We start from the raw sequence: 12,151 nt of genomic DNA, 5'->3' as shown, positions 1-12,151 counted from the left end.
CTTAATATACCTTTCAAAGGGCAGACCTTATTCGGGCCCGGTTTGAAGGAGATTATCGCTGACATTACAGGAGGTAAAGGCCATGCCCTGCCTCAGGACAAAGCCAAACCTAGGGCTAGACAGTCTAATTTTCGTTCCTTTCGTAATTTTAAAACAGGAACAGCATCAACTTCCTCTGCACCAAAACAGGAAGGAGCTGTTGCTCGCTACAGACAAGGCTGGAAACCTAACCAGTCCTGGAACAAGGGCAAGCAGGCCAGGAAACCTGCTGCTGCCCCTAAGACAGCATGAATCGAGGGCCCCCGATCCGGGACCGGATCTAGTAGGGGGCAGACTTTCTCTCTTCGCCCAGGCTTGGGCAAGAGATGTTCAGGATCCCTGGGCGTTAGAGATCATATCTCAGGGATACTTTCTGGACTTCAAATCCTCTCCCCCAAGAGGGAGATTTCATCTGTCAAGGCTGTCAACAAACCAAATAAAGAAAGAAGCGTTCCTACGCTGTGTACAAGATCTTTTATTAATGGGAGTGATCCATCCAGTTCCGCGGTCGGAACAAGGACAAGGGTTTTACTCAAATCTGTTTGTAGTTCCCAAAAAAGAGGGAACTTTCAGGCCAATCTTGGATTTAAAGATCCTAAACAAATTCCTAAGAGTTCCATCGTTCAAGATGGAAACGATTCGAACAATTTTGCCCATGATCCAAGAGGGTCAGTACATGACCACAGTGGATTTAAAGGATGCTTACCTTCACATACCGATTCACAGAAATCATTACCGGTATCTAAGGTTTGCCTTTCTAGACAGGCATTACCAGTTTGTAGCTCTTCCATTCGGATTGGCTACAGCTCCAAGGTTCTGGGTACTCTTCTGGCGGTACTAAGACCGCGAGGAATTTCGGTAGCTCCGTACCTAGACGACATTCTGATACAAGCTTCAAGCTTTCAAACTGCCAAGTCTCATACAGAGTTAGTACTGGCATTTCTAAGGTCGCATGGATGGAAGGTGAACGAAAAGAAGAGTTCTCTCTTTCCACTCACAAGAGTTCCCTTCTTGGGGACTCTGATATGATAGATTCTGTAGAAATGAAGATTTACCTGACAGAAGACAGGTTAACAAAGCTTCAAAATGCATGCCGGGTCCTTCATTCCATTCAACACCCGTCAGTAGCTCAATGCATGGAGGTGATCGGCTTAATGGTAGCGGCAATGGACATAGTACCTTTTGCACGCCTACATCTCAGACCGCTGCAATTGTGCATGCTAAGTCAGTGGAATGGGGATTACTCAGATTTGTCCCCCACTCTGAATCTGAATCAAGAGACCAGAAATTCTCTTCTATGGTGGCTTTATCGGCCACACCTGTCCAGGGGAATGCCATTCAGCAGGCCAGACTGGACAATTGTAACAACAGACGCCAGCCTTCTAGGTTGGGGTGCTGTCTGGAATTCTCTGAAGGCTCAGGGACTATGGAATCAGGAGGAGAGTCTCCTTCCAATAAACATTCTGGAATTGAGAGCAGTTCTCAATGCCCTTCTGGCTTGGCCCAAGTTAACAACTCGGGGGTTCATCAGGTTTCAGTCGGACAACATCACGACTGTAGCTTACATCAACCATCAGGGAGGGACAAGAAGCTCCCTAGCAATGATGGAAGTATCAAAGATAATTCGCTGGGCAGAGTCTCACTCTTGCCACCTGTCTGCAATCCACATCCCGGGAGTGGAGAACTGGGAGGCGGATTTCTTAAGTCGTCAGACTTTTCATCCGGGGGAGTGGGAACTTCACCCGGAGGTCTTTGCCCAGATACTTCAACGTTGGGGCAAACCAGAGATAGATCTCATGGCGTCTCGTCAGAACGCCAAGCTTCCTCGCTACGGGTCCAGATCCAGGGATCCGGGAGCGGTTCTGATAGATGCTTTGACAGCACCTTGGACCTTCGGGATGGCTTATGTGTTTCCACCCTTCCCGATGCTTCCTCGATTGATTGCCAGAATCAAACAGGAGAGAGCATCAGTGATTCTAATAGCACCTGCATGGCCACGCAGGACTTGGTATGCAGATCTAGTGGACATGTCATCCTGTCCGCCTTGGTCTCTACCTCTGAAACAGGACCTTCTGATCCAGGGTCCATTCAAACATCAAAATCTAACTTCTCTGAAGCTGACTGCTTGGAAATTGAACGCTTGATTTTATCAAAACGTGGTTTTTCTGAGCCAGTTATTGATACCTTAATACAGGCTAGGAAGCCTGTTACCAGAAGGATTTACCATAAAATATGGCGTAAATACTTATATTGGTGCGAATCCAAGAGTTACTCATGGAGTAAGGTTAGAATTCCAAGGATATTGTCTTTTCTACAAGAAGGTTTAGAAAAGGGGTTATCTGCTAGTTCTTTAAAGGGACAGATTTCAGCTCTGTCCATTCTTTTACACAAACGTCTGTCAGAAGTTCCGGACGTTCAAGCTTTTTGTCAGGCTTTAGCTAGGATCAAGCCTGTGTTTAAAACTGTTGCTCCGCCATGGAGTTTGAACTTAGTTCTTAATGTTTTACAGGGTGTTCCGTTTGAACCCCTTCATTCCATTGATATCAAGTTGTTATCTTGGAAAGTTCTGTTTTTAATGGCTATTTCCTCGGCTCGAAGAGTTTCTGAGTTATCTGCCTTACATTGTGATTCTCCTTATCTGATTTTTCATTCAGACAAGGTAGTTCTGCGTACTAAACCTGGGTTCTTACCTAAGGTGGTCACTAACAGGAATATCAATCAGGAGATTGTTGTTCCATCTTTGTGTCCTAATCCTTCCTCAAAGAAGGAACGTCTGCTACACAATCTAGATGTAGTCCGTGCCCTGAAATTTTATCTACAGGCAACTAAGGATTTTCGTCAAACGTCTTCCCTGTTTGTCGTTTATTCTGGTCAGAAGAGAGGTCAAAAAGCTTCGGCTTCCTCTCTCTCTTTTTGGCTTCGTAGCATAATACGATTAGCCTATGAGACTGCTGGACAGCAGCCTCCTGAAAGAATTACAGCTCATTCTACTAGAGCTGTGGCTTCCACTTGGGCCTTTAAGAATGAGGCTTCTGTTGAACAGATTTGCAAGGCTGCAACTTGGTCTTCTCTTCATACTTTTTCCAAATTTTACAAATTTGACACTTTTGCTTCTTCAGAGGCTGTTTTTGGGAGAAAGGTTCTTCAGGCAGTGGTTCCCTCCGTATAAAGAGCCTGCCTGTCCCTCCCGTCATCCGTGTACTTTTGCTTTGGTATTGGTATCCCAGAAGTAATGATGACCCGTGGACTGACCACACTTAACAGGAGAAAACAAAATTTATGCTTACCTGATAAATTCATTTCTCCTGTAGTGTGGTCAGTCCACGGCCCGCCCTGTTTTTTATGGCAGGCTTAAAATTTTTTTGGATTATACTCCAGTCACCACTACACCCTTGGGCTTCTCCTTTCTCGTTGGTCCTTTGGTCGAATGACTGGAGGTGACGTAGAGGGGAGGAGCTATATAGCAGCTCTGCTGGGTGAATCCTCTTGCACTTCCTGTAGGGGAGGAGATAATATCCCAGAAGTAATGATGACCCGTGGACTGACCACACTACAGGAGAAATGAATTTATCAGGTAAGCATAAATTTTGTTTTTATTTCTTAAATGTGCAGTACTTGGTTTTTTCAAAAATTTGTTTTCATCAATAAATAAGGTTTTTCACGACTCTTGTGGTTATTACTAGCCTGTTCAACATGTCTGACATTGAGGAAAGTCAATGCTCTATGTGTTTAGAAGCCATTGTGGAACCCCCTCTTACATTATGTCCTTCTTGTACTGAAAGGGCCTTACACTGCAAAGAACATATTTTAGGTGATAAAAGTATGTCTAAGGATGATTCTCAGTCTGAAGAGAATCAGGTTATGCCATCCAATTCTCCCCAAGTGTCACAACATTTAACGCCCACTCAAGCGACGCCAAGTACTTCTAGTGCGTCTAATTCTTTTACTCCGCAAGATATGGCTGCAGTTATGTCTACTACACTTACAGAGGTATTATCTAAACTGCCAGTTTTACAGGGTAAACGCAGTAGGTCAGGTATTAAGGTAAATACTGAACCCTCTGATGCTTTATTGGCCATTTGCGATGTACCCTCACAGTGCTCTGATTTGGGGATCAGGGAATTGCTGTCTGAGGGAGAACTTTCAGACTCAAGAAATGTGTTGCCTCAGACAGATTCGGACGTGATGTCCTTTAAATTTAGGCTTGAACACCTCCGCCTGTTACTCCCGGAGGTTTTAGCGACTCTGGATAATTGTGACCCTATTGTGACACCACCAGAGAAATTGTGTAAGATGGACAAATATCTAGAGGTGCCTACTTACATTGATGTTTTTCCAGTTCCTAAAAGAATTTCAGACATTGTTACAAAGGAATGGGATAGACCAGGTATTCCGTTCTCTCCCCCTCCTAATTTTAAGAAAATGTTTCCCATATCTGACACCATTCGGGATTCTTGGCAAACGGTCCTTAGGTGGAGGCGAGCTATTTCTACCCTGGCTAAGCGTACAACTATACCTATTGAGGACAGTTGTGCTTTCTAAGATCCTATGGGAAAAAAAGTTAGAGGGTCTTCTAAAGAAATTATTTATTCATCAGGGTTTTCTTTTACAACCTATAGCTTGCATTGTTTTAGTTACTACTGCAGCAGCTTTTTGGTTTGATGCTCTAGAAGAGTCTCTTAAGGTTGAGACCCCATTAGATGACATTTTGGATAGAATTAAGGCTCACAAGCTAGCTAATTCTTTTATTACCGATGCTGCTTTTCAAATAACTAAATTAGCGGCGAAAAATGCAGGTTTTGCCATTTTAGCGCGTATTCGGGCCTGAATTGAAGGAAATAATTTCTGACATTACTGGAGGTAGAGGTCATTCCCTGCCTCAGGATAAGGCTGTTGAGATGAGGGGTAAACAAAATAATTTTCGTTCCTTTCGAAACTTTAAAGGAGGACTCTCTGCTTCCTCTTCCGCCACAAAGCAGGAAGGGACTTTTGCTCAATCCAAGTCAGTCTGGAGACCTAACTAGGCTTGGAATAAAGGTAAACAAGCCAAGAAGCCCACTGCTGCTACCAAGACAGCATGAAGGGGCAGCCCCCGATCCGGGACTGGATTTAGTAGGGGGCAGACTTTCTCTCTTTGCTCAGGCTTGGGTAAGGGATGTTCAGGATCCCTGGGCATTGGAAATTGTGACCCAGGGGTGGGGTATCAGCTGGAATTCAAGGATTTTCTCCCAAGAGGGAGATTTCATCTTTCACGTTTGTCTGTAGACCAGACAAAAAGAGAGGCGTTCTTACGCTGTGTAAAAGACCTCTATACCATGGGAGTAATTTGTCCAGTTCCAAAACTGGGACAGGGGTTTTACAGAAATCTGTTCGTGGTTCCCAAAAAAGAGGGAACTTTCAGACCAATTTTAGATCTCAAATGCCTAAACAAATTTCTCAGAGTCCCATCGTTCAAGATGGAGACTATATGAACAATTTTGCCAATGATCCAGGAGGGTCAATATATGACCACCGTGGACTTGAAGGATGTGTATCTTCACATTCCTATCCACAAGGATCATCATCAGTTTCTAAGGTTTGCCTTTCTGGACGAACACTATCAGTTCGTGGCCCTTCCTTTCGGGTTGGCCACAGCTCCCAGAATCTTCACAAAGGTGCTAGGGTCCCTTCTGGCGGTTCTCAGGCCGCGGGGCATAGCAGTGGCGCCCTATCTGGACGATATTTTGATCCAGGCGTCAACTTATCTGACCAAATCTCACACGGACATCGTGTTTGCATTTCTAAAAACTCACGGTTGGAAAGTGAATATAAAAAGAGTTCACTAGTTCCACAAACGAGTTCCATTCTTGGGAACTCTGATAGACTCGGTAGACATGAAAATATTTCTGATGGAGTCCAGAAAGTCAAAGATTCTAAATACTTGCCGAGCACTTCAGTCCATTCCTCGGCCATCAGTGGCTCAGTGTATGGAGGTCATTGGATTAATGGTAGCGAATGGACATCGTTCCGTTTGCTCGCTTTCATCTCAGACCACTGCAGCTGTGCATGCTCAGACAGTGGAATGGGGATTATGCGAATTTATCTCCTCGGATAAATCTGGATCAAGAGACCAGAGACTCTCTTCTTTGGTGGTTGTCACAGGATCATCTGTCCCAGGGAATGTGCTTCCGCAGGCCAGCATGGGTAATAATGATGACGAACGTCAGCCTCTTGGGCTGGGGTGCAGTCTGGAATTCCCTGAACAGTGTGTTTGGACTCTGGAGGCTCTACTACCAATCAATATTCTAGAACTGAGAGCAATATTCAGGCGTGGCCTCAGTTGGCTTTTTCCAAATTCATAAGATTCCAGTCGGACAATATCACGACTGTAGCATATATCAATCATCAATGGGGAACAAGGAGTTCTCTAGCGATGATAGAGTTTTCAAAGATAATCTGATGGGCGGAAGCTCACTCTTGCCATCTATCAGCAATCTATATCCCAGGAGCAGAAAACTGGGAAGCGGATTTTCGAAGTCGTCAGACTTTTCATCCGGGGGAGTGGGAACTCCATCCGGAGGTGTTTGCATCGTTGATTAGTCAATGGGGCACACCGGAATTGGATCTGATGGCATCTTGTCAGAATGCCAAAGTTCCTTGTTACGGGTCCAGGTCAAGGGATCCCCAAGCTGTACTTATAGATGCTCTAGCAGTACCTTGGTCATTCAACCTGGCTTATGTGTTTCCACCATTTCCTCTCCTGCCTCGTGTGATTGCAAGAATCAACAGGAGAGGGCTTCGGTAATCCTAATAGCGCCTGCATGGCCACGCAGGACTTGGTATGTGGATCTAGTGGACATGTCCTCTCTGCCACCGTGGAAATTTCCGTTGATACAGGACCTTCTCATTCAAGGTCCGTTCCAACATCCAAATCTAAATTCTCTGCAGCTGACTGTCTGGAGATTGAACGCTTGATTTTATCTAAGCGGGGATTCTCTTGAGTCGGTCATTGATACTTTGATTCAGGCTCGCAAGCCTGTCACTGGAAAGATTTACCATAAGATATGGCGTAAATATCTTTATTGGTGCAAATCCAAAGTCTACTCATGGAGTAGGGTTAGGATTCCTAGGATTTTGTCCTTTCTCCAAGAAGGATTGGAGAAGGGATTATCAGCTAGTTCCTTAAAGGGACAAATTTCTGCTTTGTCAATTTTACTACACAAGCTTCTGGCGGATGTCCCAGACGTTCAGTCTTTTTGTCAGGCTTTAATCAGAATCAAGCCTGTGTTTAAACCTATTGCTCCGTCATGGAGTTTGAATTTAGTTCTCAATGTTCTTCAAGGGGTTCTGTTTGAACCCATGCATTCCATAGATATTAAGCTTTTATCTTGGAAAAGTTTTGTTTTTAGTTGCTATCTATTCTGCTCGAAGAGTTTCTGAGCTTTCTGCTTTACAATGTGATACGCCTTATCTTATATTCCATTCTGATAAGGTGGTTTTGCGTACTAAACCTGGATTCCTTCCTAAGGTTGTTTCAAATAAGAATATTATTCAGGTAATTGTTGTTCCTTCTTTGTGTCCTAATCCTCCTTCTAAGAAGGAATTTCTGTTACATAACTTGGACGTGGTTCGGGCTTTGAAGTTTTACTTACAAGCGACTAAGGTTTTCTGTCAAACATCTTCTCTATTCGTTGTTTATTCTGGAAGACGTAGGGGTCAAAAAGCTACGGCTACTACCGCTCTTTCTTTTTGGCTGAAAAGCATCATCCGCCTGGCATACGAGACTGCTGGACAGCAGCCCCCTGAAAAGGTTACGGCTCATTCTACTAGAGCTGTGGCTTCCACATGGGCTTTTAAAAACGATGCTTCTGTTGAACAGATTTGTAAGGCTGTGACTTGGTCCTCCCTTCATACTTTTTCCATATTTTACAAATTTGATACTTTTGCTTCTTCTGAGGCTATTTTTGGGAGAAAAGTTCTTCAAGCAGTGGTGCCTTCCGTTTAGGTATCTGTCTTGTCCCTCCCGTTCATCCGTGTCCTGTTGCTTTGGTATTGTATCCCACAAGTATCTGATAAATTGATTTCTTCTACGATACGACGAGTCCACGGCCCTCCCTGTCATTTTAAGACAGATTATATTTTATTTCAAAACTTCAGTTACCTCTGTACCTTTTAGCTTTTCTTTTCTCTTCCTATACCTTCGGTCGAATGACTGGACGTGGAGAGAAGGGAGGAGCTATATATACAGCTCTGCTGTGGTGCTCTTTGCCACTTCCTGTTAGCAGGAGGATAATATCCCACAAGTAAGGATGAATCCGTGGACTCGTATCGTAGAAGAAATCAATTTATCAGATAAGCATAAATTTCCTTTTATTTATTTAAAAAAAAAAAAAAAAAAACCTAGAATGTAGATTAATTAAACATGAGCATCATGTTGAGTAAATTTCAGTAGTGAAGAGCAATGCATATAGATCTATTGATTCATGTCTGTTATACTCTATTGTTAACCTATGCTTTTTTTTTTTTTAAAATCTTTTTTTATAGACAGAGGAAACGCATCCAATCAACTGGAAACCTGAAATTATCAAAAGGAAAAGATTTTAGCAAGCTACATCTGCGTTGTTTATTTTTTATTTTTTTACATTTTGTTTATTAGTTTGACAGAGCATGGATTTGGTTTCAGACATTAAGCATAACTTTGGCAAAAGCCTTAGTCTGTCATCATTGTATTAAAATACTTCCTGTTATGGCTATTTGCACTGAAAGTCCCGAAAGCTTTTTTTTTTTTTTATATATATATATATATAGAAAGGACAACCTATTAAAATCAAGTTTCCTGATATATGAAACAAACGTGTTTTCATTTTTATATGGCTTTTAAATATGGAACATTCCTTTGGACTATGTTGAGATTTGTTTTGCTATGTAGCAGTTCTGCTGTTGTATTTTCTGTAAAAGAGAAATGATTCAGTTCAATTTGTTACTGGAAAAATATGCTAAACTAATTAGTAGAATTTTGATTTTAGATGTGCTTTATGTCCATCACTAATTCTAAATCTTAAAGGGACATCTACACTAAAATTGTCCTTGTTTAAAAAAAAAAATTGATTACGCCTTTACTACCCATTCCCCAGCTTTGCACAACCATCATTGCTAGATTAATATACTTTGTAACAGAAATTTAGAGGTTTAAATGTTATAAAGGCTCTATAGACAGCCTCTTAATCACATGCTTTTGTATTTGCTTTTCACTGCATGAGACTGCTAGTTCATGTGGGCCATATAGATAACAATATTTTCACGCCCGAGGGTTTATTTAAGATTTAGAACACTACTACTAAATGCAAGTCATTACCTTTGAAAAAGTCACAACGGCAAAACCCATCAGTGGCGTCTGCTCTCCTTTTTAAAAGCAATGCTCTTTCTATAATGCAATGGTGCTCAAAGGTATATGTAAGTGTGTAAGTGATACAAAGAGGTACTATCACAATCAGGTATTAATAGGTAACCTTGCTACTACTATCTCCAACGGTGTTAAAAGGTATAGGTGTTTGGAACCTTTAGAGACCACCATCTGTTATTTCGGTATTAAAAGGTATAGGAATCCAGCAAAGATATTATCTGGTATTAAAAGGTAATTTCTCACGTCCAGTACAGACGGTATATAAAGGTATAGGCGCCTGATATCTAATAGACACTACTATTTGGCATTTAAAGGTATTTTACAAAGATATAACAATCTGGTATTAAAAGGTGTAGGCGTCTGATATTATTGACACTATTATCCGGTATCAGAGGGTAACTGTATTTTACAGTTAACTATCTGTATTAAAAGGTATAGGAATCCAGCCAAAGATATCTGGTATTAAAAGGTAATTTTACACGTCCAATACCAACGGTATTAAAAGGTATAGGCGCTTGATATCTAGTGGACACTACTATCTGGCATTTAAAGGTAATTGTATTTTACAATTGCCCAATGGTATTAAAGGTATAGGAATCTGAAACCAAGATATTTAAAGGTAATAACTGTTAAATATTCAGAGGCACAATTATTATCAGGTATTAAAAGGTAATTTCACACGTCCAGTACCTACGGTACTAAAAAGTATAGGCGCCTGATATCTAATAGATACTACTATCTGGCAATAAAAGGTAATTGTACTTTACAATTGCTCAATGGTATTTAAAGGTATAGGAATCTGAAACCAGAGGCACCATTATTATCAGGCATTAACAGGCAACGCCATCATTATTTGGTAACCTCACCACCCTATTACCTAAGGTATCCCAGGTATAAATAGATGTAAACAAAAAAACTGAGAAGCACGGAGCGTTTGCTGGAAAGTAGATTTAATGGATGGACTGTCCAAATATATAATAAACAAACAGTGAGCTGGAGGGTACATACCCTCGGGGTAAAATATAGAGAAAAATTGTAGCAAAGGCTAGCAAATACTATGGCTGACATGTTTCGGCATTCGCCTTACTCATAGCCACGCTAAACAAACTTTCTGCAGATGTTAAAACTCTAGCCCTCACCGTGATTGGTCACCGGGTATTCACACCCCCTAGTAATGTTACCAATCCGGTTCACAAACCTACAACACGCCCCCTCAAGTTGCGAAATCAGTAATATGCCCTAATGTAAGATCCTGTCCCGGTTGCTGAGATAAACTATTACACAAATCGTATGGGTACTATCAAACAACCTGGAACCAAATGGCTCAAAAGAATTTATCACTATGTGAACTCCTATACCAAACGAATAATGGGGATCTAATCCTGGTAGGGGCCACAATATCCCCTATGGTCCTGTTCTACAAAAAGAACAGGGCCATAGGGAATATTGTGGCACCTACAAGGATTAGAACTGAGGTCCCGACTGACACCTCATGGCTCAGGTGTGTATGCACGTTTAGATGCCATCATCACACCTGTGTAGCATGTGAAAGAGTGAGTGTAGGGGACTCTTTCAGTTAGTCTGTAACAGGAGAGAATTTCAGGATTAAAGGGCCACTGAACCCAATTTTTTTTTTCATGATTCAGGTAGAGCATGCAATTTTAAGCAACTTTCTAATGTACTATTATCAAATTTTCTTCATTCTCTTGGTATGTTTATTTGAAAAGCAAGAATCTAAGTTTAGATGCCGGCCCATTTTTGGTGAACATCCTGGGTTGTCCTTGCTGATTGGACAGCAGCAATAAAGAAGTGCTGTCCATGGTCTGAACCAAAAATTTGCTGGCTCCTTAGCTTAGATGCCTTCTTTTTCAAATAAAGATAGCAAGAGAACGAAGAAAAATTGATAATAGGAGTAAATTAGAAAGTTTCTTAAAATTGCATGCACTATCTGAATCATGAAAGAAAACATTTGGGTTCAGTGTCCCTTTAAGTTCTGTCTGAATTGCAGGCAAACTTATATAATATATGTGATCACCTGTAAAGAATGTTCCCTCCAGTATGTAGGGCTTACGACGAGGGAGGCCAGAACCGGTATCAAGGAGCACCTGTCTGACATTAGAGCAGGCACTTTGTCTACTCCCTTGATCAGGCATTTTTCTGATGTCCACCAGAAGAACCTAGGATTCTTTACTTGGACAATCATTGACAAAGTGCCCCTCAAAAAAGGTGTAGCGGACAGGGCACGTAAACTAGGGGGGAGAGAGGCCTTCTGGATTTTCAAGTTGAGAACGAGAATTCCAGAAGGCCTCAACTCTGAATTTGATCTGATTAATTTTTGGTGAGTGGCCCCCCTCCTCACCACTCATCTATTTTATTTCAGTCTATTGTAGCTTAAGTTTGTCCAATTTTGTGCATTAGCATTTTAATTTGTCCAGTATAAGGGACAATGGGGGGAGGGGATTGTTATCCCCATGCTACAGGACCCTAAGGCTCCATATTGTTCACCATGGTAACTATGCAGTTACCTCTTAGTGTGTGAACCATCTGGACTTGTGAGGTTTAACAGTCCCTAGACCTGACTCCTTGCAATAGTGACAGGTGTCATAACTCCAAGATTCACTTTTTGGGTTATACTTTGCAAATTATTTAACTACTTTTTGTCTTAAAAATCACTATATTGTGTGTCAGTAATAGTATTCATCCTGTCTAGGCTCCAGGAGGAGGCTAAAT

The 12,151-nt window shown here is 41.8% G+C and overlaps 1 protein-coding gene across 1 annotated transcript in view; it reads left to right on the top strand.

Annotated features, from left to right (window-relative positions):
- The window catches only part of PLRG1 (pleiotropic regulator 1), a 204,430-nt gene extending 195,572 nt beyond the window's left edge, over nt 1–8,858 (top strand). Inside the window, exon 15 of the mRNA XM_053703756.1 lies at nt 8,563–8,858. Within this exon, the coding sequence (XP_053559731.1) occupies nt 8,563–8,622 (60 nt within the window). The 3' untranslated portion in view covers nt 8,623–8,858. The remainder of the gene's footprint in view (nt 1–8,562) is intronic.
- Nucleotides 8,859–12,151: the final 3,293 nt, after the last annotated feature.

Source organism: Bombina bombina, chromosome 2 (assembly GCF_027579735.1).
Source record: "Bombina bombina isolate aBomBom1 chromosome 2, aBomBom1.pri, whole genome shotgun sequence".
NCBI classification, from domain to species: Eukaryota; Metazoa; Chordata; class Amphibia; order Anura; family Bombinatoridae; genus Bombina; species Bombina bombina.
This window is presented reverse-complemented; position numbering and strand designations above follow the sequence as displayed.